This window comes from Balaenoptera musculus, chromosome 4 (genome assembly GCF_009873245.2).
Source record: "Balaenoptera musculus isolate JJ_BM4_2016_0621 chromosome 4, mBalMus1.pri.v3, whole genome shotgun sequence".
NCBI classification, from domain to species: domain Eukaryota; kingdom Metazoa; phylum Chordata; class Mammalia; order Artiodactyla; family Balaenopteridae; genus Balaenoptera; species Balaenoptera musculus.
The window spans coordinates 49,135,635-49,161,157 of NC_045788.1; the positions used below are offsets into that span (position 1 = coordinate 49,135,635).

Here is a 25,523-nt window from a genome sequence, read left to right on the forward strand (position 1 = left end):
CATTTCCCAGATGAGAAAAAAATGACTCACCCAAGATCACAGAGCAACTCAGCACCAAGTTTTAATCAGAGCTTGGTCTCCTGCCTCCCAGGCTAGTTCTTTTTTTAACTATCATCACACTGTAAGGACCTGAGAATTCACTTAAAAAAACCTTTTGGGGCCCATAAAATAATTGCTTCAGATTCCTACTTTGTCTACAAGTAATTGAAGGTGTGGCAACTCAGATGAAGGTGCTGAGATTCCATGAGGCACACCCCAAACCAGTGCTCAGCTTTTCCTAGAGGCAGCATGAATAGGCTTTCAAGTCAGACAGACCTGGATTCAAGTCCAGGTTCCCAACTGAACCGCACCTGGAAGACTGCTCAGAGCTTAGCTTTCCGTTACGCAAGAGAGACAACTGTGACATGTATGCGTGTAGGTATGCTGCCTAGCACAAAACCTGGCACACAGTGGGCTCAAGAATATTCATCATTTTCTTCTCCTCTACGGTGAGGTGAGACTGCCTTTGCCTGCCCAGTTTAGTCTTCTTCGATTTCCCTCTACTTGGTTGTGGCCAGTACCGTTTGTTGGCTAACCCAACAGGCATTTCAGCCCCCATTGCCCTTGCTGCCTCCATTTCAGAGTATAGGAAAGCTAAACTTGTTTATCCAGATTTCCCTGCAGCTAAGGATGGCAGTTAAGGATGTGACCTCATGAGACTCAGGCAAACATCTTCTGGGAGCTTCTGGAAGAGCTTTTGCTTTTCCTGAAATAAGTGACAAATATAGCTGGTGTCTTGACAACTCTTCCCTACTTCTTAGTGCCTTGAATAAAAACATGCTACCTGGAGCTACAGCAACCATCTTGCAACCATGAGGCAATAAGTCAACAAATTAATGATGACAGGGCAGAAAGGCAGGAGCCTGGGTTTTGAAGACATCAGCGAGCCACCACACAAACCCTGGACTGCCTGCCTCCAGAATTCCGGTGACATAAGAAACATAAGTACAGCTAAAAGCATTTCTTAGTGATAATATGTATAGAGCAATAATTTGAGAAAGCGTATTTCGATACTAAGGAAAAAGAGAGGTCCCAGTTGTTAGGTGATCCTGGATTTATCCCATAGGAAGAGGGAAGGGTTAGTGAAGAGAGATGTTTCCTTTATTCAGTACACAGCATCTCAGATCCTCTCTTAGGCTGCTTTCCCCAAACCTCCCAAACAACCCCTTCAAACCAAAGGTCACAGCATCCCAACTCCTGTGCATCCTTTGTCACGTGACCAAGCCAGAAATTACTTCTTCTTTAAGCCTTCATTTGATATCATCATTAAGATCATTTTTTCCCCCTGGGATTCTCTTGTTTTCCAAAAGGAACATTTATATTCCTGGCCCTATATACCCAGAGCTGCTTGTAAGCTATGCTTAACTGCCCATGCTAGAAAGCAATAAACGTCCTTGACGGGCCTTGTTTAAGCCTTTGGATACATTAGTGAGTCCCAGAGACACTTCAGAGCTTAAATATGGGAGAAAATGTTCCAATTACAACTGTCAAGACAGATCACAGGAGACGAGAGAGGGAAGTGGGAGGAACAAGATGAGGAGAGAGTCAGGGAGAGATAAGTTTCCTTCGTGGCCGTGGTGGGACTCATTTTGGCAGGAGCTGGGTAATTCATTATTCTAGAGGTGCTGTGCAGCCTGGCCCGTGGCATGATTAATAGCCCAGTCCTGTGTGCATTACAAACAGAACAGAGACAAATTCTAGTGCCTACAAGAAGGCAGAGGCAAGCACACAACTTCGGGCTGGTGAGGGGCCAGCTGGCACGAAGGCAACTTGAACGTAATGACAGAGCATTCCTCTTGGGGCTAGGCTGCTCAACAAGTGAAGAAAAGAACACTTCACTTTTTGAAGAAAAGAACACTTCCTTGTGCAAAGCCACACAAGGAAGGAGAGGAAAGGGGGCCCAGGAGCAGAGCCCCAGAGTGCGCCGAGAGGCAGAAAGAACACATGCTGCGCAGCCAGCAGAGCTGGGGCGAGCCCCTCGACTCCTCTGAACCCATCTCCTCACCTGTAGCCCAAAGAGAACACCTATCTTGCAGGGTTGATCGAGAATTCAGTGAGATAATATCTGCAAAGTTCATAACACAACGCAGTGTCTATAGTGGGTATTTAACAAATAGTGGCACAGACAGATCCTGAGGTCCAGTTATCACTGACTGGCAGTTCAACCAGCAAACTTGAGTCAGGTAAGCTGACAAGGAGCCCTGGTACTCAAAGAAGTTGCTGGGATGATGCAGGAGCAAACAGGAAGCTTAGGGGAAGCAAACAGGAAAGGGCGTGTCCTTCCTTCTCCAGCCTTGCAGTCTACCCAGAGGGACAGGCAGAAGTGGGGTTAGCTGAATCCTGGCCCCATCATCCCACAGCAGAGGGTAGCAAGGTGGTCTAGAGTTGACAGACAATAGCTTCATACCAGGCATAACCGGTGCAGTGGATTCTACCAAGTTTTACCAAGACCAAGAAATCGGCCATTTTACCAAGACCAGAAATTAGTCTTTTGTCATGTAATTTATTCTTTATTCACTTTTTGGAAATGTTCCAGCTGGAAAAAGGAAATTGAATTTATTGTATGGGTCCCTAAGGGCAGCACCTTAATCTAGAGATAGAAGTTATAGAGAAACAGATTCTGGCTCAATGTAAGCAGACAATTAGAGGTGTATAATGCAAACAGGCAGTTCAAACCCTATGATATTGCTGGGGGTTTATTTTAGGTCAAAATGGCTCCAAATGGCAGTACCTTCACATGACACATAAACACAAATATTAACTATCGTATATTGAGTACTTAACAAATAGGCATTGAATTAATTCCTTTACATATGTTAGCTCACTTTATTCTAATATAACGTTGTAATATACAATCGTTATTCCCACAGAGACTCAGAAAGGTTAAATAACTTCCCTGAAGGAATAGAGTGCAAGGAGATGAAGTCTACATTTTAAACCAGTCCTGTCCAACTTCAAAACGCTGACTTATTCCCTATGCCGTATACTTATATACTACATTATATATAAACAGAAGCAGGGTGGTGAGTTCAGGGTGACTGAGGATAATCAAGTACAGGTAGTTATTCATAATCCCATTTCCCACAGAGTCCCTTGTTCAACTACATTTGTTATCTGACCAGAGGGAAAATACTGGAAGAGTAGCTTATTCTCTTCACCTGGGGATCAGCCTGGAGCCCAGAGGAGGTGGTGATATATCTGAGTAAGGAATGCTGTGTAGGTGGGTGTGAACGTGGAGCATGAGAAATGTGTTTAATAGAAGTTTGTTTCCGCTCATAATAATAACGGTGTGTGTATCATCTTTCCTTCTTATCGCGTGGGCATGAGACCTTTGTTGAAATTTCAGTAGACAGAGGCCAGGTCTCAGTTGAGAGGTAAACCTCATTCTGCGATGTGAATATCATCCTCTTACGCGACACCCCGCATGCATCTTGCTGATGCTCCCCTGACTAGTCAGCTTGCTCGCTTTATCTCCAGTCGAGCCTCTTACCTACAGGGGCTCTTTTCATTCTGCCTGAATAAAGCCAATTACCCATAACACTGGAGAATGAGTATTTGCTCTACAGCCAGAGCACAATACTGACCCAAACTCTGCAGGAGACACCTATGACTTTAAATGGTCCACAGCACCTGTGTGCACAGTCTCATAAACAGAGTTTAGGTGAATAACAAATGACATTAGCACAGATCAGGCCAGAGGATGTGTGGTGGGGTTGAGGGGATATGCCATTTCACTGTACTTCTCTTACTTGACTAAACCACTATGAAAGCATGACCATTTATGGTTTAAAAAATTAGAACAGGACAGAAAGATACATAAAATAAAAAGTTTAAGTTCTCCATCCACATGCCATTTATCCATGGGGTAGGGGAGAATAAGAGTCTATTATGTGTACTATACTGTAAGTTGCTTTGTGTACCTAACACTGTATCTTGGGATCTGCCCAACTTCAACATATACACTACCTCATTGTTCAAATGGCTGCGTAGTATTCCAGTGGACAGATGTGCCAGTCTTTATTTAGCCAATTCCCTATGAATGGGCTTTTGGCCACAGAAAACTTTCTTTAGTGAGTGGTTCTGTTAAAGCAATAAATACATAGGACTATAAAATACTTGCCAAATCCCATCCAACTGAAATGAAATTGAAGTTAAAAAAAATAGCAATTTAAACAGCCTAGGAATTTTGAACAGTTTTATTAATTTCAAGTCTTTTGAATGCTTATTATTAAATGAGAAAGCTTTCATTATTGCCCCACATACTTATCAGGAGAATGAAACCTTTCCTTTTGCTTGAAGTGTTTTGACAGATTTTCTGAAAACAAGAAAGGAAGGGCCTCTAGGGGAAAGTGAACACACCAGGCAAATGAGATTCTGGCACTCCTCCTTAGGATAGGGGTTATTTTCAGTCAGTTACTTACTGTGCCCAGTAGATTATCAGACAAAACCAGATTGCAAAAAAAAGCATGAGCTCTTCAGACTACTTTCCACAGAGGCTCTTATTTTATTGAATTTCTCCAGTTTAAAAAAAAAAATTTATAGCAGTTTCTAAAGACACTGTAGACAAATAAAATAATAAATAATGAAGAAATAATCAAATCTTTGTAATAAAACCAAACTATACTCTTTTGCATTTTGTCTTTATTTTAAAGAAAGGGCTTTTGTGATAGAAAACCTAACAAAGCCCAGTGGCCTTCAAGTCATCTTTTATTCTAAACATGCCCTCTAGGCTGAAAGTATCTACAGCACGTGAAAGCCCCAAATGCTGACATCAGTTTCTGAGGCTGGGATATACTCTGGCTCAAATGGACAACCAAACACACAGTAACAAACCATTTAACTTTGACGGGGTCGCAAATGGACTTTCTAGATGAAAACTGCCCATACAGATAGAGCTTGTCTAATTCCTTTTGCATAGTGGGTATTCAATAAATACACGCGGAGTGAATGAATAAAGGGTTTTGAAAGTCAGTATATTGTCAAGCTGTCTCCTGGTGACAGGCTACATTCCTAAGAATAGTGAACAGAAAAAAGTATAGGATCTGATGCCAAAGAAGAAGTAGAAAGATTATTTAAAGTAGAGCTTCTTCTCTGATCCACAGTAAAACTACAAAGTAGTTAAAATGAATCTTCAAAGAACCCCCAAATCTTCCTTTCTGCTTGGTCTTCCTAATCTACCCTTTTGTTATGCTCCCAGGACAAGTGATCAGTGAAGCTCATATTTTTGCCATGACTTCTTCTTCCTCTTGTACAACCTACATTTATGACAATCCTAAAAAACTAATTTGTACTAAGGTCGAAAATGGCTGATAGAGTTGAATCTGTTCTCTCATCAGGATTCTTTATTTTTTAATAAAAGGCACAGAAATTAATCTTCAACTTATTAATGTCTCAGGATACTTTCATAGTCACAAGGACTTCCAGCACCTCTGAAATCACCCTGTGCAGCATGATGCCCCCTGTGGTTATTCATACATCAGGCTTTGTCCACACCTAGGGTTATGCATTAGGCTCAAAAATTTTTTCACTGACCCCAAATTGTATTTCTTAGTCCTAATCTGAACAAAGAGGTTTAAGATACCAGTTTAACTCCAAGCTTTGGCTTCACCAGAGGAAATCCTCTTCTAGTTACTCTACTGAAAACAACTACATCACAGGGATCTATTTTTTTATATATATATTTTTTATTTTTTTGGCCTCGCCGCGTGGCATGTGGGATCTTAGTTTCCCAACCAGGGATCGAATCCACGCCCCCTGCATTTGAAGTGCAGAGTCTTAATTAACCACTGGACTGCCAGGGAAGTCCCACAGGGATCAACTTTATGCCTCAGAACAAAAGTCCCATATATACTACAGCCTGCCAAAATACTTAAAAGGCTAAGCTAAGGTTGAAAGTTTGAAACACTGTGATTCTCCATGGTATGTTATAAAGCAGTCTAAAATATCTGTGGCCCAGATGTAGACTCGTTAGCACTTGTTAGGTATAACTATAGTTTGAAGAATTGCTTATAGCCAATTATGATACACGTATCTGGTCTGGGACATGTATTTTGTAGTGGCTCCTCTGAAGGGATTTGCAAATCAAATTATTTAAATGTGCTTATCATTAGCAGTTTAAATAAATGACATTTATTTTGGCAAGAGATTAATTTTTAACTTGGCAGCTGTTTCCAGACAGATTGGTGTCAGGTTATTACAGTGACTAACTCTGAAAGAAGGAGGAAATTTATAGGAGATTATTTTGTTTTTAGACCTTCAAGCTTGCATTTCTCCAAAGAAGCAAATAATTTTGTCAATGCCCTGAGACACTGGGTCCCAAAGACACTGCAGTGTCTGCATCTTTGTGACCTGATTTCCATAATAACCCCACATGTGGAGAACTAAAAATGTTCTTTAATAGAGGAATTCTTCAAATATACTCTTCAGAGGCTGTTTTGTTGGTAAATTGGATATTTATATAGGATTGCATCAGAGCGAGGAAGGGTAATATATTGGAAAGAGCTCTAAACAGAGAGTGGGAGATGTGGGATCAAGTCTCTGACAAGATCACTAATGGGGCGTGCACTTGCAAAGGTCTTGGACCTCAGTTTCCATAGCTGTAAGATGAGGGTGTTTCAAGGTGATCATTAAAGTACTTAGGTGAAAAGTCCATGCACCTACAGAGAGAAGTAAGTCAGAAAGAGGAAAACAAATACCATATGCTAACACATATATATGGAATCTTAAAAAAAAAAAAAAAAAAAAAAAGGTCATGAAGAACCTAGGGGCAAGACGGAAACAAAGACACAGACCTACTAGAGAATGGACTTGAGGACACAGGGAGGGGGAAGGGTAAGCTGGGACAAAGTGAGAGAATGGTAGTGTATCTATGGACATATATACACTACCAAATGTAAAACAGATAGCTAGTGGGAAGCAGCCACATAGCACAGGGAGATCAGCTCGGTGCTCTGTGACCACCTAGAGGGGTGGGATAGGGAGGGTGGGAGGGAGACACAAGAGGGAGGAGATATGGGGATATATGTATATGTATAACTGATTCACTTCGTTATAAAGCAGAAACTAACACACCATTGTAAAGCAATTATACTCCAAAAAAAAAAAAAGAAAGAAAAGTCCATGCGCCTACGTTCTTGAAAAGATAAAATTGACAAACCTTTAGCTAGATTCATGAAGAAAATAAGAGAGAAGGCTCAAATAAATAAAATCAGAAATGAAAGAGAAGTTCATTTCTCTTACAACAGATACCATAGAAATACAAAGAATTATGAGACTACTATGAACAGCTATACGCCAACAAATTGGACAGTCTAGAAGAAACAGATAAATTCTTAGAAGCATACACCCTTCCAAGACTGAATTATGAAGAAATAAAAAATCTGAGTAGACCAATCACTAGTAAGGAGATTGAAACAGTAATCAAAAACATCCTCCAAAACAAAAGTTCAGGACCAAGAGGCTTCACTGATGAAGCATTCAAAGAAGATGTCATACCTAAACTTCTCAAACTCTTCCAAAAAACTGAAGAGGCTAGAACACTTCTTAATTCATTTGACGAGGGCAACATTACCCTGATACCAAAACCAGACAAAAAAAGAAAACTACAGGCCAATACCTCTGATGAACATAGATGCAAGAATCCTCAACAAAGTATTAACCAAAACAACAACACATTAAAAGGATCAAGTGTGATTTATTCCAGGGATGCAAGGAAGGTTCAACATCTGGAATCAATGTGATACACCATATTAACAAACTGAAGGATAAAAATCGTATGATCATCTCAATAGATGCAGGAAAAACATTTGACAAGATTTAACATCCATTTGTGTTAAAAAAAAAAACTCTCAATAAAATGGATATAGAAGGAACGTACCTCAACATAACAAAGGCCATCTATGACAAACCCACAGCTAATATACTCAGTGGTCAAAACCTGAAAGCTAGCCCTCTAAAATCAGGAACAAGACAAGGATGCCCACTCACCACTCTTACACTCTTAGTCAGCATAGTATTGGAAGTCCTAGCCAGAGCAGATAGGCAAGAAAAAGAAATAAAATGCATCCAAATTGAAAAGGAAGAAGTAAAACTGTCACTATTTGCAGATGACATTGGTTTTCTATTGATTTTACACATAGAAAATCCTAAAGACACTACTAAAGAAACTGTTAGAAATAATAAACGAATACAGTGAAGTTGCAAAATAAATATACAAAAATCTATTGTGTTCTTATACACTAACAAACTAGCAGAAAGAGAAATTAAGAAAATCTCATTTACAATTGCAACAAAAAGAATAAAATATCTAGGAATAAATTTAACCAAGGAGGTGAAAACTGTTACTGAAAACCATAAGACATTGTTTCAAGAAATTGAAGAAGACACAAAGAAATAGAAAACTATTCTGTGCTCATGGATTGGAGGTATTAACATTGTTAAAAAGTCCATATACCTAAAGTAATATACAGATTCAATACAATCCTTGTCAAAATCCCAATGACATTTTTTACAGAAACAGAATAAAAAACTCTAAAATGTGTATGGAACCACAAAAGATCCTGAAAAGCCAAAGCAATCCTAAGGAAAAAAGAACAAAGCTGGAGGTATCATATTCCCTGATTTTAAATTATACTACAAAGCTATAGTGATCAAAACTGCAGAGTATTGGCATAAAAACAGACACACAGATCAATGGAACAGAATGGAGAGCCCTCCACACATACAGACAACTAATTAAGACAAAGGAGCCAAGAACATACAGTGGATAAAGGAAAGTTTCATCAATAAATGTGGTGGGAAAACTGGACAGCCACATGCAAAAGAATGAAACTAGACTGCCATCTTACATGGTATACAAAAATTAACTTAAAATGGATTAAAGATTTGAATATAAGACCTGAAACCATAAAACTCCTAGAAGAAAACATAGGTGGTACACTCTTTGACATCAGTCTTAGCAATATCTTTTTGAATATGTCTCCTCAGTCAAGGGCAACAAAAGCAAAAATAAACAAGTGGGACCACATCACACTAAAAAGCTTCTGCACAGCAAAGGAAACCATCAACAATTCAAAAAGGCAACCTACTGAATAGAAGAAGATATTTGCAAGTCATATATCCTACAAAAGGTTAATATCCAAAATATTAAAAACTCATACAACTCAACAACAAAAAACCCCCAAACAATCTAATTGAAAAAATGGGCAGAGGAGATGATAGATATTTTTTCCAAGGAAGACATACAGATGACCAACGGACATGTGAAAAGATGTTCAACATCACTAATTATTAGGGAATTGCAAATCAAAACCACAATGAGATATCACCTCACATTTGTTAGAACAGCTATTATAAAAAACAAAAACAAGAAATAACAAAGAGTTGGAGAGTATGAGGAGAAAAGGGAACCCTTGTACACTGTTGGTGAGAGTGTAAACTGGTGCAGTAACTATGGAAAACAGTAGGGAGAGCCTTAAAAAATTAAGACTAGAACTACCATATGATCCAGCTATTCCACTTCTGGGTATCTATCCAAAGAATATGAAAACACTAATTTGAAAAGATATATGCACTACAGTAATATTTACAATAGCCAAGGTATGGAAATAACCTAAGTGCCTATCAATGGATCAATGGATAAAGAAGATGTGATATATATATATATATATATATATATATATATAAAATATATATCTATACACCCAATGGAATACTACTCAGCCATAAAAAGATGAACTCTTGCCATTTGTGACAACATGGATGGACCTTGAGGCTATTATGGTAAATGAAATAAGTCAAATGGAGAAAGACAAATACTGTATGATTTCACTCATATGTGGAATATAAGAAATAAATGAACATAAACATATATCCCCATATCTCCTCCCTCTTGCGTCTCCCTCCCACCCTCCCTATCCCACCCCTCTAGGTGGTCACAAAGCATGGAGCTGATCTCCCTGTGCTATGTGGCTGCTTCCCACTAGCTATCTATTTTACATTTGGTAGTGTATATATGTCCATGCCACTCTCTCACTTCGTCCCAGCTTCTGAGTCACTTTGTTATATACAGCAGAAACTAACACACCATTGTAAAACAATTATACTCCAATAAAGATGCTAAAAAAATCAAAAAGATACATGTACCCTTATGTTGATAGCAGCACTGTTCACAATAGCCAAAACATGGAAACAACCTAAATGTCCATCAACAGATGAATGGATAAAGACATGGTACATATATACAATGGACTACTACTCAGTCATAAAAAAGAACAAAATAAGGCCATTTGCAGCAACATGGATGCAACATGAGATTATCATACAAAGTGAAGTAAGTCAGAAAGAGAAAGACAAATATCATGATATCACTTATATGTGGAACCTAAAATAAGGCACAAATGCACCTATCTACAAAACAGAAACAGACTCCTAGACATAGAGAACAGACTTGTGGTTGCCAACTTGTGGGGGGAGAGGGGAGGGAGAGGGATGGACTGGGAGTTTGGGGGTGGTAGTTGCAAACTATTACATTTAGAATGGATAAACAATAAGGTCTTACTGTATAGCACAGGGAACTATATTCCATAACCTGTGATAAACCATAATGGAAAAGAATATGTACGTATGTATAACTGAGTCTCTTTGCTGTAGGGATTGGCACAGCATTGTAAATCAACTATACTTCAATAGAAAAAATTTAAGAAAAAAAGAAAGAAATGAACAAACAAAACAAAAATGAACACATAGTTACAGAGAACAGATTGGTGGTTACCATAGCGGAAAGGGGGCACAAAAAGGGGAAAAGGGATCAATTGTATGGTGATGGATGGAAACAAGACTTCTGGTGGTGAGCATGCTGTAGGGTATGCAGAAGTTGAATTATAATGTTGTACACATGAAACACGTTATAAACCAATGTTACCTCAAATAATTGAAAAAGAGGTCCATTCACCTATGAAATGACTATCAGGTTTTCCCCAAGGTTGTCCTGTGATCTACACAGAGACCACAGGGTGTCTCTCTGTCTACTGGACAATCTGAACACCCACAGTTCCTACATCCCATTTACCTCCAACCTTAAGGTCTCAACTTGCAGCTGTAATTCACGACAACAATGTCACCTGACATTGCAGCTATGGATGGGACAGGAAACACAAATTATGTTTGATTATCGCCTAACAGAATGAAAAAGAGGAGGGCTTCTTGGAGAAGGGGACAACTTCCACCACTCTACTTGAACACTGCTTTGAATTTATTAGCAAATTTCTAGTTTATGGTACAAAGTATCAAGCCACAAATCAAATTTCTATGAAACACTGCAACAGGCTACAGAAACACCATAAAGTAGCTACCAACATCCCATTTGGTTCTCTCTTATTGAAAAGAAGCTCTAGGGCTTCCCTGGTGGCGCAGTGGTTGAGAATCTGCCTGCCAATGCAGGGGACATGGGTTCGAGCCCTGGTCTGGGAAGATCCCACATGCCGCGGAGTAACTAAGCCCATGAGCCACAATTACTGAGCCTGCGCGTCTGGAGCCTGTGCTCCTCAACAAGAGAGGCCGTGATAGTGAGAGGCCCGCGCACTGCGATGAAGAGTGGCCCCCGCTTGCCACAACTAAAGAAAGCCCTCGCACAGAAACGAAGACCCAACACAGCCATAAATAAATAAATAAATAAATAAATAAATAAATAAATAAAGCATGACACAAATTAAGCAATGTGAATACCATCAAGCTTTCATCATCATAAAAAAATATTTAAAAAAAAGAAAAGAAGCTCTAATAATTAAATTCTGAGCAATGTAGAAATGAGTAAATATGATTATTTTTAATCAGAAAAAAATGACCCCCAAAAGCAAACTCATACCTTGGTTTCTTTTAACATGAAAAGCTCTCAGAATATATATACTTTGCCAAAAATCTAAACTATAACCAAAATAGAAATCTGTTTTCTAATAAGAAGCAAGAGAAGTTCAAAAGAATATAGAAAATGGTTTAAACATTTTTTACAAATAGGCCATCAGATATGACGGATGAGTTCATTACAAAGATTCTCACTTGGATGTCTTCTAATTTTAAACTCAAGTAATGTTTTTAAGTTTTCCCTTTGGATTATATAACTCACAAGCCCAAAGCCATGAGAGAATTCTCCATCAGTCTCAGGGTGAGATGTTAGGCAGGCTTCGAAACGTAATGAAGAAGTAAGAAGTCATACCTTGAAATCATATGTGGCATCTGGGTTTTCGTCACAGGCAATAACTTCTGGAGCCATCCAGTAGGGCGTCCCGATGAAGGTATTCCTCCTGCCCACTGTTCGATCGAGCTGGGCACTGACTCCAAAGTCCACTAGTTAAGGGAAGACAAATGAATAAAGTCTATGATCTAAGGTCTTACACAGTGATAAAATGAATGTGTATTTTTTTTTTTACTGTGGTAAAATATACATAACATAAAATTTACTATTTTAACCACTTTATAGTGGACGGTTTTGTGGTATTAAGTACATTCACATTGTTGTGCAACCATAAGCACCATCCTACTCCAGAACTTTTTCATCTTCCTCAACTGAAACTCTGTAGCCATTAAACGTTAACTTCTCTTTCTCCTCACCTCCCCACCCCGCCGGCCCCGGCCCCGGGAAAGCACCATTCTACTTTATGTCTCTATGGATCTGACTACTACAGATACATCATATAAGTGGAATCATACAGTATTAGTCTTTTGGAGACTAGCTTATTTCACCTAACATAATATCCTCAAGGTTAATGCATGTTGCAGCATGTATCAGAATTTCCTTCCTTTTTAAGACCAAATAATAGTCTATTGTATGTAGGTGCCACATTTTGTTTATCCATTCATCTGTTGGTGGACACTCAGGTTGCTTCTTCCTTTTCACTATTGTGAATGTATATATTTAAAAAATTTTTTTTATTTTATATTGGAGTATAGTTGATTTACAGTGTTGTGTTAGTTTTAGGTGTACAGCAAAGTGATTCAGTTATACATACACATGTATCTATTCTTTTTCAGATTCTTTTCCCATATAGGTTATTACAGAGTACTGAGTAGAGTTCCTTGTGCTATACAGTAGGTCCTTGCTGATTATCTATTTTATACGTAGGAGTGTATGTATGTTAATCCCAGCCTCCTAATTTATCCCTCCCCCCGACCTTTCCCCTTTGATAACCATAAGTTTTTTTCTCTGTCTGTGAGTCTGTTTCTGTTTTGCAAATAAGTTCATTTGTATCATGTTTTTAGATTCCACATATAAGTGATATTGTACGATATTTGTCCTTCTCTGTCTGACTTAGTTAGTATGATAATCTCTAGTGAATGTATACTTTTAAACTGCATGTATAAATGGATAAAGTGTACCAATGAGAAAAGCACAGGGGGTTATATCTGGTTACATCAGGGCTCCATGGGCGGCCAAAAAGAGGTGTTAAATAAAAGGCAAGCTTGGGCCATAAAGGATAGTATTTAGAGGATGCAAAGAAAGTAGTTAACAGCTAAGTTTCTGGAGTCAGACTGCCTAAATTTGCATCTCATCTCTGACACTTATTAGTGATGCAACCTAGGGCTACTAGATCGACCTCTTTGAGCTTCATTATCCGAATCCATGAAATGAGGATGATGAGATTCACATGGTGTTGCTCTGCTGTTTAAGTGAAATCATCTACATAAAAGCATTTTGTACAGGACCTGGCATATAATATTCTCTCAACAAGTAACTGTTAATTAGTGCTGAGTGACTATTCTGAGGATAGCTTATGTAGTCAGTACATATATAACTGCTCTCCCTACCTAACGTATGCTTTTGTTTTAACAGGGAATATTCATGAGATGAAAGTTTGGGCCCAAATTTTAACTAAGAAAAAAACGGAAATTGTATATTTTAACAAAAAGGCAAGAGCAAGTGTTTGGGATATAACCATTGGAGACATTTAAATCTCTTTGAAAATAAACAATCATACGGACAGTGATTCTTTTGTAGAAGACAAATTGCATATCCTATAGGGTATCTGTCAATCTAGGCTCTTACTCATATACATCAAGTAGTCAAATGCATGTGGGGATTCTCTACCTTATCTGGATAATCCCAGACTTATTGTGGGTAGGGCTAATAGACCAGAGAAAAGGGTTCCCTCACTGATAACTCTGGCAGATGGAAGTGGGATAATTAGTATGCACGTGAAGTAGAATATTGAGCGTCCATTTTGTACAGGTGCCCTAGATAATAATGAAATCGATGTAAATATAACTTAAAACATATGGGAATATAGCAGGCATTCATTTTTCTAAATAATGAATGTCTAACTGTGGATATTTTCAATTAAAAAAATGTCATCATTGTCTGTTATAGCAGCAACAATATAAACAAACTGTAAGATAGGGGAAACCATTCCAAGGTCAGTCACTTCTAATCTAAAGGGTCTTTGCTTAAAAAACAAACTCAATTGTTTCTACACACCAATTAAGCACGTGGATCTGCTTACCAACCATATTGTATACCAATTCACTCCTCAAAGTGCTTTTAGAAAATGTTTTTTTAAATAGCCAAAGAAACATTTTCCTTTCCATTCTAGGTACAATGACCTCCAAATCCACAGTGACAAATTTATTCATCATTTAAAAAGAAAAAACAGCTGAAACAATCCTATCATTTCCTGCAATTCCTAGGCTCACTGGATTCTGTTCTTACCTAGTTTAACTTCTGCATTTTCAGTCAGCAAGACATTTTGCCCTTTAATATCTCGATGAATCACTTTATGCTGGTGCAGGTGACTCAGCCCCTGGAATGAAGGAGAGTTGAGAAGGTTAATAGGAATATAAATCCAGATGTAAAAAATTATTTTGAGTATTAATGATCCAAAAAATTTAAACTCACCCAGAGATACTTTCATTATTTTATTTATATCTTTCATGTGGTCATAATTCTAAATGGAGTACAATGTTTGTTTGTTCTAAACTTCAGGCAATGATCAATATAAACTGAAATATACAGGTGGTCATTGCAATGCCTGGTACGGTGTTAAATGAAAACACTTGCATATCAGCTTTGATCTCGGGTAACAAGGACCCACACAGGCCATGACACGGTTTCAACACGCACATGTTTCAGCTAACAGTACTGTGAATAGTGAGGACCACCTGTATTTGCCAGCTGGTAACAGTAATATCTACAGAGTCTGTACAGAAATCTGATTTAACTGAAGCCTCCACTTTTTTGTGCAATTTTTGAATTTAAAAGTTAAAAGTTACCCTCCACTTTTTTGTGCAATTTTTGAATTTAAAAGTTAAAAGTTATTACACAATTTGAATTAAACACAATAAAATATTACTCAGACCAGCCAAGAAATTTCCCATTGGCTTTAGCCAATGTCTCACATTAAAAAAGGAAAACAGCAATTTCGATTTCCTTTTTTAATGTTCATCACTGTCATTTTTCGTGCTTTATATTTGTGACTTTGTGCTCATCATGTGAAATAATTATTCAGTGACATCTCAACCTGATTGTGTTCCATTTCTCCATGAATTACTCTGATTTTGGGGTTTTTTTGTGGTGTGGGTTCTAAAAACTACAGACTTGTTCTAAGGTGGTCTCATGTTTCTCAGATAAACTGTAACCTAAGAGAATCTAAAAGTGGAGTACTGAAGTAAATCATGTTATGTTAACACTTGTTAATTCAAGGTATTGGGTACCCAAGTGTTGCTGTTTTTTTCTTTATGATTTTCTGTAGTTTTAATTTTTTCTCCACAATAACAAAACCACGGTATGAAAGATGAAGTTGAAACAAAAAGAAAAAAAAAACACAACTAGATATCTGAATCCCCTTTTGTTGAGAAAATTCAGCATGAGAATATGAATGCCCCAAAAGATCCATGTTTGTGTTTAGGAATATCAGTAAACATAAACCATGAGACAGGACAGTTTGAGGCACTAGTTTGGGTCTTATAAAACTACCTTTTTTATCTAGTCGATTTGGCTTGAGGTAGGTATCAAATAGATTAAAATGTATAGTTTTCACAGCATATTACCACTCCATGAATCCTTAAAAGAGGGACTGAAGATCCATTTCCTTCTTTTACCATCAAAGTGGTTGGAAGCAGATACCACAGCACGTAAGCAAGCCAAAGGTTGTATTTAATGAGATCATAAAATACATGGAGTGTCTCTGAAACTTCTTGTGGCTAGGGACCTTTGGGTGATCAAATGTCCCTTCCAATGAGTCACTATTTCTCAAATACCAGTATTACCATTTGGGAGGACGTACTGGAAGAAGGAAGAAAACCATGTTTTCACACGTTTTAAAACCAGCTATTGAGAGATACTCATGGGGTGAAACATCCTTGCTGCTTTTAGAACCCTGGAGATCACATGACTGATCCCCAGTAGGGTGACCCAGGAGTGCAGAAAGCCAGAGTAGGCAGAACCAGCCCTGGAGACTCAGTAGATTCTTGGCACCCATAGGGTGGTCTGGATGACTAAATAATCTGTCATGCTTTCCTGAATGAGTAAAATTCTACATCAGAAATCCAAATTAACTTTACACAATGGCACATCAATACTTGGAGATACATGTCAGATTTGAAGGAGTTCAGCAACCATACCTCATTGTTTTTCCCTCAAATTTTGTTTTGTGCTCTGAGAAATCTTTTTGCCTACTCCAAACCATGAAGGTATTATCCTATATTTTCTCTTAAGAGTTTTATTTTTTATATCTTTTGTATTTATAACCATAATCCACCTGGAATTAATTTTTAAACATGATATAAAGCAGGTATAAGCTTCATGTTTTTATATGGATATTCAATTGATCAAGCACTATTTACTGATTAAAAGACCCTTTCCCTATGTGTTGCGGCACTGCTTTTGTCATAAATCAGGTGTCCGTATGAAGTGGGTCTGTTCATGGACTCTCCATTCTGTTTCATTGGTCATTGTCTATTCTTGTGACAATACCACTCTGTTTAAATTACTTAGCAGCTTTATAATAAGTCCTGGTAACTGGCAGCATAAATTCTTCAGCTTTGTTCCTCAAAATTGCCTTGGCTATTCTTGGCCTTTTGTATTGCCATACAATGTTTTAAAAATCAGCTTGTCAAGATCGACAAACGTACCTAGAAGGATTTTGATAGGCAGTTTAATGATGCCAAGGATCAGATTAGGGAGAAATAACATCATTATAATATTGAGCATTCTAATTCATGAAATAGTATATGCACCTCTATTTATTAATGTCTTCTTTAATTTGTCTGTAATATTTTGTAGTTTCCAGTGTAGAAATCACTCACATGTTTCTGTACATTTATTTTCAAGTATTTGAATTTTTATGCTAATACAACTGCTATCATTTTAAAATTTCATTTTCTATTTGTTTCTTTTCCTAACGTGGGTTGAATTAAAGGGATAAACATAATTTTTTAATGCCTTCCTCCCTCCCTCCCTCCCTCCCTCCTTTCCTTTCTTCCCCAGCACATAATCTGTCTCTCAAAGGCATATCTTGGACACATCATGCAAACTGTTTTACCTTTTGTCCCCTTATATTAAGAAGGCAGAGTAAATAAATAAATAAATAAATAAATAAATAAATAGCTGCCAAGCAGATCTAGTAAGAATGCTCAGTGGACATATAATAGCCTCCTTATTAGTAGGAAGAGAAAATTAAACTAATCTGAACAAACGAAAATATGACCAATTACCTCCTTCTCCCTGAAGTGAACTCAGCAAACACATGACACTATTGTCTAGACTGTTTGATTGTCGGATTTGTGGGCAAAACTGGGCAAATGGGCACATTCTTGTCCACTGTCTTGACTGGTTTTAGATATCGCCTCAAAGAATTTTTTTAAGGTAAAATCAATTAAACTAGGTTATATGTACTAAAATGGCTAAAGTCACACAAGCCTTAAATTAGTTATAAACTTTCACAAATGGAAAACTCAAATGAGTGATCAAAATATCCCTAAACAATCCATTTCCTAAGTGGGACACTATCTCTGTGATCTAAAATCAGATTTCCAATTGGAAATCCCATAGGAAATGAATCCCAAGTTAAGAGAAATCACCCAATTAACCCTCCAAATGAGAGTGCACACGCCTGTTCAGAATGGCTCTCACTTCCATTACAGCAGACCACAACACACTACCACTGCCATCATCACTGTCAGAATAAAGCTCTAAGGAGGTTTCTAACATGTTTACAAATTAGTGGAAGGTCAGTGCAAAGTTCACCACCTCCCAAGGTACCACGTGTTGTCACTTACTCGTAAGATCTCCCTGCAGATGTACGCGATCCACTCTTCCTTCAACGTGTTACCTTTCGTGTTCTTGATCAGGTCAGTGACAGAGCCAGCACCACAAAACTCCATCACCAACTGGCAAAGGAAGCAAACACGCCATTATTATAATTACACTTCACGGCTTCCAATGAGTTAAGAAAGCATAAGGTGTCCCACCTGGATGCTTTGGAATGCCATTCCTGCAAAGAAAAAGTGACCATAAAACGATATATAAAACCTAAATTTTTATCTTAATTTTTTCCCAAAATGAAAGAAAGGAAAGATTATTTTTAATTTTCCAACCTGAAAATTATAGCTGGAAAACTAGGAAACTCTTCATATTCTAAGTATTTGTTTTAAATGAGGGCAGCTAGGTGGTACAGATGTAGTTGAGAATATCCCTGTGTTTTTATCCAACGGTCAAACTCTTCTTTCCTATAAAAGTAGCATCATTCCCCTGTCTGAAAGAGCTGTGGTTGTCTAGGCAATCCCAAGTCAGAACAATTCAGTGCACACTGTTTATGTTATTGGCTTGTAAGTGGCCCTGTAAGCCGTCAGAGTGAGGACTATCTGCTTTTAATTAACTTCAGCAAAGGTTCCCAGGAGGCTGGACATATCAAATAAATTCAATAAACAATAAGCCCTAATTTAGCACTTTTCATCCCCAAAGCTCCAAGTTCTCTATAAATATAAACTCATTACAGTACTCAGCAACTTTATAAAATAGGCAGAAAATGAACATCTCCCTTAGTTAAATGGAGAAGTAGAGACTAGAGGAGGAAAAGCTATCCATTTGCTTTTACATTCATTTTCTAGGTTTAGAGAAACACATCCATTTCCATACATTCTCCCTCTTCTTCAAAAAGTCTGCCACAAAAGTCATCTTTTTATGACAATAATTTAGAATGACTAGCAATCAATCTCTGATTTGACACTAGAAACAGAACTAAAACGGGGCCATAATGAAATCACATTGATGGTTTTGGCTTTGTCCAAATGTACAGTCCTAACCTCAGCACCATGTCACCAGGTCGCAAAAGATACCCCACCAGGCTGCAAAATCTTTGGGCAGAAATAATGTTCCCTTTTTTTTCTGCATGTCTGGTTGAAACAATAAAAACTCATGAAATGAGTTTCCTGAATGAGTTTCTAATGTCTGTTCTGATTTATCTTCTTATGATTTTACAAAGGGTAATGAAACCCTCCAATCTTCTCCAGAGTACCCGTGGAGACTGATCAGGAGCTTTTGTAAGGAAATTTGAAAATGCCACAACAGACCTCGTTCCAACCCAGTAAGAGTTGTAAAATTACCATATATGAGAGCCAGGAAGCTATCAAAGACCACAATATCATGTTAGACAGGACTGAGGAATCAACTTTAAGAGGTCTCACTGGCCAAAGATGGGATAATTTGAGCATCAGTAAGAATAAAAACTGCAATATCTTGAAACACATTAAATATGCTGAACTAAATGCATTAATAAAGACACCCCTTAAAAAGAATATAATTGGCACTGTTTGAAGAAAATGAAGAACCAACTTCTTATATTGAGACTGGTAGATAAAGGGAAAGAATGAAGAATTTACACTGCCTTTCTTATACAAGTTTTACCACAGTGATTAAATAATAAAAGAGGTAAAACTTCTCTTCACAAAAAACAAATATTCCATCTAATAAGTGAAGAAGACATAATAGAATTACAATATCATTATTTCACAGCCTCTAATAAACTAGTGGATTTAGGCACTGATGATCAATGGCTGCTAACATAAAAAAAAAGAAAAGAAATAACCAGTTATGATTTGCTTCTTGATTAGAATAACACAACATCACCTAAGGAGTAGTCTTGCCAAAAACAAAAAAACTAAACAAAACAAAACCCCAAAACTAAATCTGATCAAGCCTCTACTTCCAGTTACCACTTTACAGGAAATTCAGAGGACTGAGGAACATGTTACATCATGGGGATATAATCAACAAAACCTAGAATAAAAAACTCCACAGGGGGTTTCCCTGGTGACACAGTGGTTGAGAATCTGCCTGCTAATGCAGGGGACACGGGTTCGAGCCCTGGTCTGGGAGGATCCCACATGCCGCGGAGCAACTAGGCCCGTGAGCCACAACTACTGAGCCTGCGCGTCTGGAGCCTGTGCTCCGCAACAAGAGAGGCCGCGATAGTGAGAGGCCTGCGCACCGCGATGAAGAGTGGCCCCCGCTCACCACAACTAGAGAAAGCCCTCGCACAGAAACGAAGATCCAACACAGCCATAAATAAATAAATAAATAAATTTGGAAAAAAGAAAAAAAAGAATATATAGGCAACTAGATGTTCATATACCAAAAATAAATTAAAAAAAAAAACAAAAAAACTCCATGGGGTAAATGGCCCATTTGCTTCAACAAATATATATCAAGAAGGATAAAGAGAGATGGAGGGGAAATCTGTAGATTTTAAAACATTTAAGAAGATATACCAACAAATTGCAATGGATGCAACTTATCTGGATACAGATTTTTTTTTTTTAATGCTGCTAAAATTTTTGAGACAATCTACAGTCTAGATATTTGCTGACACTAAGGAAATGTGGTTGACTTTTTTAAGTGTGATAATAGTAGTGTGGATATGTGAAAAAACGTCCTATATTTTAGAGAAACACACTGGAGTACTATGGATAAAACGATATGATGATAGTTTCTTCTACAAATAGTGCTGGGTCAACTGGATATCCACATGTGAAAGAATGATGTTGAACCCTCACCTCACGCCACATACAAAAAATATCTCAAAATGGATCAAAGACCTAACTATAAGAATTACAACTGTAAAACTCTTAGGAGAGAACATGGGGTAAATTTCCATGACCTTGGACTTGGCAATGGTTTCTTAACTAAGACAGCAAAAGCACAAACAACAAAAGAAAGAGATAAATTGGATTTCATCAACATTAAAAATTGAAGGATACTATCAAGAGAGTGAAATGAAAACCCATAGAATGGGAAAAATATGTGCAAATCACATATCTAATAAGGGTCTAGTATCCAGATTGTATAAAGAACTCTTACAACTCAACAACAAAAATATAAACAACACAATTTAAAAACAGGCAAAACACTTGAATAGACATTTCTCCAAAGAATATATACAAATATATACAAATAGCTAACAATGTTCCACATCAATAGTCATTAGGAAAACGTGAGTCAAAAGCAGAATGAGATACCACTCCACACCTTCTAGGATGACTATAATTTAAAAAAAAAGAAAAGCAGAAAATAATATGCTGGCAAAATGTGGAGAAATTGGAACCGTCCTACATTGCTGGAGGGAATGTAAACTGAGACAAACTGTTTGATGGTTCCTCAATAAGTTAAAACATAGAAATACCACATGACCTAGCAATTCCACTTCTAGGTATATACCCCCCAAAATTGAAAACAGGTGTTCAGACAAAAACTTGCATATGAATGTTCAAAGCAGCACTGTTCACAATAGACAAAAGGTGGAATTAAACAAACTGTCCACCATCAGATGAATAAATAAAATGTGGTATAGCCATACAATAGAGTATTATCAGCTGCGAAAAGGAATGAAGTACTGATGCATGATACAACATTGGATGAATCTTGAAAACATTGTGCTAACTGAAATAAGCCAGAGGAAAAAAGCTAAATATTGTATGAATCCATTTATATGAAATATCCAGAATAGGCAAATACACAGAGACAGAAAGCAGATTAGTGGCTTCCAGGCACTAGGTGGAGGGAAGAATGGGAGTTCCAGCTTAATGGGTACAGAGTTACCTTTTGGGGTGATGAAAAAGTTCTAGAACTAGACAGAGGTGATGTTTGCACAACATTGTGTACTTAATCCCACTGAATTATACACTTTAAAATTATTAAAATGGTAAATTTCAAGCTATGTGTATTTTACCAGAATTTTTTTTTTTAAAGATGATGAGATTTGTTTCAAAATAATAGAAGGGAGGAAGTAGATGGCTGTGTAGATGGGGCAGGATTGACTACTGGTTTGATGACTGTTGGGGATAGTTTTGGGCACATTATACTGTTCTGTCTACTTTTGTGTATTTTGGGGATTCTCTATAAATACAAAGTTAAAGAAAATCTCAGTTATGTAAATTGTGGTTTAACAGCAGCAGGATGGACCAAAGAAACATCTTTGGGTAGAAAGAAAAGAACACTTTCTCAAGTGAGCAAAACATGTTTGTGCCCCTTCTCCAAATCTTATCTTGAAAAACACAGCAACCAGACCTCCTACAAGTGCATCCATTGCACCTGTATCAGCTGGGGAAAATGTCCCACCATTGAGCTCTATTAACCACATAATTATAGTTCGCAAGGAAAGCAGTGGAAGCCCAGTGACTCCAGTCTTTCAAAATTAGATTGGACAAAATACTTTCAGATATTCAGTAGGAAACAATCCTGCTCTAGCCAGGCACTAATGTCAGTGGTTTCTATAATTTGCTTCTCCATTCAGCTCCAGCTGAAGGCTGCTAAGTTCTTTTCATCTCACTATGGAACAAAATGATTGTTAAATTATGTAATGGGATTTTTTTTAAAGAAAAAGAAAGAAAGAAACCAGCCTTTGCTAGCAATCGGTTCCTGCAGCCTCACAGCAACACTGATAATTACTGCCACCACAAAGCGGGGACACTCCCTCACCACAAGTAACCTCATCACATTAATAAACAGAAACAGGGCTCAACATGCCAAGCCCAGCAGTGATAAGTCAATAACTTCACATCTCACAAGCAAGAAATAATGCATCATTAATATTCTTCCTGAAAGAAAGTCCTCAAAGAGTTGACACTGGGGCAACAATGCTTGCTAACATTTACTGAGAAGTTACCGTGTGCCAGGCACTGGGCTGAGTGATTTGCACTTATTGTTTCATTAATTCTCCTTTTCCTCAATTCCCTTTTCTTTATTTATTTGGAAATGAAGCTTAGTTATGGTCTGCAGCCTTATCCATGGTATATATACTCATTAAGTAACTAGAGCAGGGTTGAAAGCATCATGCTTTCTCAAGCACTAGCTGTATGACCTTGGGCATGTTCCCTAGCTCCGCTGGGCTCAGCACCCCGCCACCATCACTATTAAAACAAAATAAAAGCATCAGCCTTATATGTGTGATGTGAGCACTGTGTTTTACAGAATGGAAAGCTTCTGGTAGCCAGAAATCTCAAACTCTATTACTTATCCATTCTTTGGTCTGTTTGCATTTATTAAAAAAAGTTTCCAACTTGGAAGATAGCATTAATAGCTCCCCAAGGTCTGCTTCACTTGGATGGTGAGGAGATGGCTGAAAGAGCACCTATAAAGGGCATGGTGCACATGTGTTTCTAAAACTTCTGTTAATGAAAGAGTACCAAGGACACATGTCTTTTTTTCAAGCTTGTATCATACAGCAAGAAGACACAGCAGTGCATCCTAAAACACTGGATCTTTTTATTTGGAGGGTTGGAAGACGGTGTAAGAGGTTTAAAGAGAATCTTATATTTGAAATCCTCATTCAATATCACCTACATAACTGGGTCAGAAAAATGAAAATACACATGCATGTCACTTGGGAAGAAAGGAAGAAGGTTAAGTTAAAGTGAGGACAGAACTGCGCTCAGGCACGATGGGGGCTGGGCCTGGGCTGGACCTGGAACCTTGTCAAGGTGGAAATATTTAAAAAGCAGCACAGTGTGTAGTGCAATCCAACTGTTAGGGAAAAGGTTGCCTGGATTGTTGAATGTGGGTAGTTGTTTCTATGCAAATTAAAATGGTTAATTTTTTAAAACAAAGAGTTCTAACATATTTCACAATTTGCATGGTTGTTTATCACATACTTTTGTCTGATGAGCAGGATACTCTCTCTTAGAGGTTGTGGGGTAAGGAGGTACTTATTATGCCCTCCTGTGCTTTCCCCCTCCTTCAGGACGGTATTTAAGAAAAGGGTCTTTGGGAAATTGGGATTGACATATATACACTACTACATATAAAAGAGATAACTAATGAGAACCTACTGTATAGCACAGGGAACTCTACTCAGTGCTCTGTGGTGACCTAAATGGGAAGGAAATCCAAAAAAAAGAGGGGATCTATGTTTATGTATAGGTGATTCACTTCGCTGCACAATAGAAACCAACACAACATTGTAAAGCAACTATACTCCAATAAAAATTAATTAAAAAAAAAAAGAAAAGAAAAGAGTCTTTGGCCTCAGCTGATCCCAGAAGCAGTCCCAGAAGCACTATGTGAGTCTTCCCTGAGGTCGTCCCCTAACCGGGAGGGGCATGGGTTTGGAATCAGCAGATGTGGTCACTTCTAACTTGCTTTTTTCCAACCCGAGTCACCTCTGAAAGAATTTAAAAAGGTTTATTCGCAGAGTCAGCCTAAGAGGCTTAGGATGATTTCTGGGGTCCCTATAGTATTCACTCACTTGCTAGTTAATTGGTTTTAAGTTCCTATAACAAGAAACAAAGCTTTAAGTTATTTTAAGACTGCAGGACTAGCCTAGAATATCTTGACAAGAACATATTCCCCCCAAATGTCACTAGTCAGTCACCCACAAGAAAAATGACTACTAACAGATTCCTTCTCTTTTGTAGTAAAAGGAGGGGTGGGAGACAGGGGTGAGGAAGAGGAGGGAGCGGGAGGATGAAGGTCGACCTAAGATGAAAGAAGTCTGCACCAAGCAATTGCAGGGGCAATCTAAGAAAAGGAGAGGAAAGATAAACTTCCAAGAATTCACAAGTCTGCAAAGGATCAGCCTATTGACCTTGAAGGTCCAGAAACATCAGCAAGGCACAGGATATTTTTATCATGTGTAGCTGGGAATAGCCAAAGATCCCATCTGCATGATTTATGAAGGTGTTAACAAAACCCAAACTCAGTACTTTGTTACAGAATGCTGCTTCATTTGCCAAAGGTAGTTTAAGTTGCACAATATAAAATGTGTGTATGGAAGTACAAAAATTGGTGGGTATACATTTATCATTTCAGTTAACATTTCAGATGTAAAGGTAAAGCAAAACTGTGGGGAATTTCAAATTTGGAAAAGCAACCTATACTGGCTTTTGCATTCATTTTTATTAATTTTTAAAAATTTTATGTATTTGTTTATTTTTATTTATTTATTTTTGGCTGCGTTAGGTCTTCGTTGCTGCATGCGGGCTTTCTCTAGTTGCTTTGAGCAGGG

General features: G+C 37.8%; 1 protein-coding gene across 4 annotated transcripts in view; it reads right to left on the reverse strand.

The window, feature by feature from the left end:
* The window catches only part of TNIK (TRAF2 and NCK interacting kinase), a 407,791-nt gene that overhangs the window by 115,242 nt on the left and 267,026 nt on the right, over positions 1–25,523 (reverse strand). For all 4 annotated transcript variants that reach the window (XM_036850972.1, XM_036850970.1, XM_036850971.1 and 1 more), the window contains exons 5-7: positions 18,304–18,414; positions 14,738–14,828; positions 12,251–12,381 (exon numbers count right to left, since the gene is read on the reverse strand). In XM_036850972.1, the coding sequence (XP_036706867.1) occupies positions 12,251–12,381; positions 14,738–14,828; positions 18,304–18,414 (333 nt within the window). The remainder of the gene's footprint in view (positions 1–12,250; positions 12,382–14,737; positions 14,829–18,303; positions 18,415–25,523) is intronic.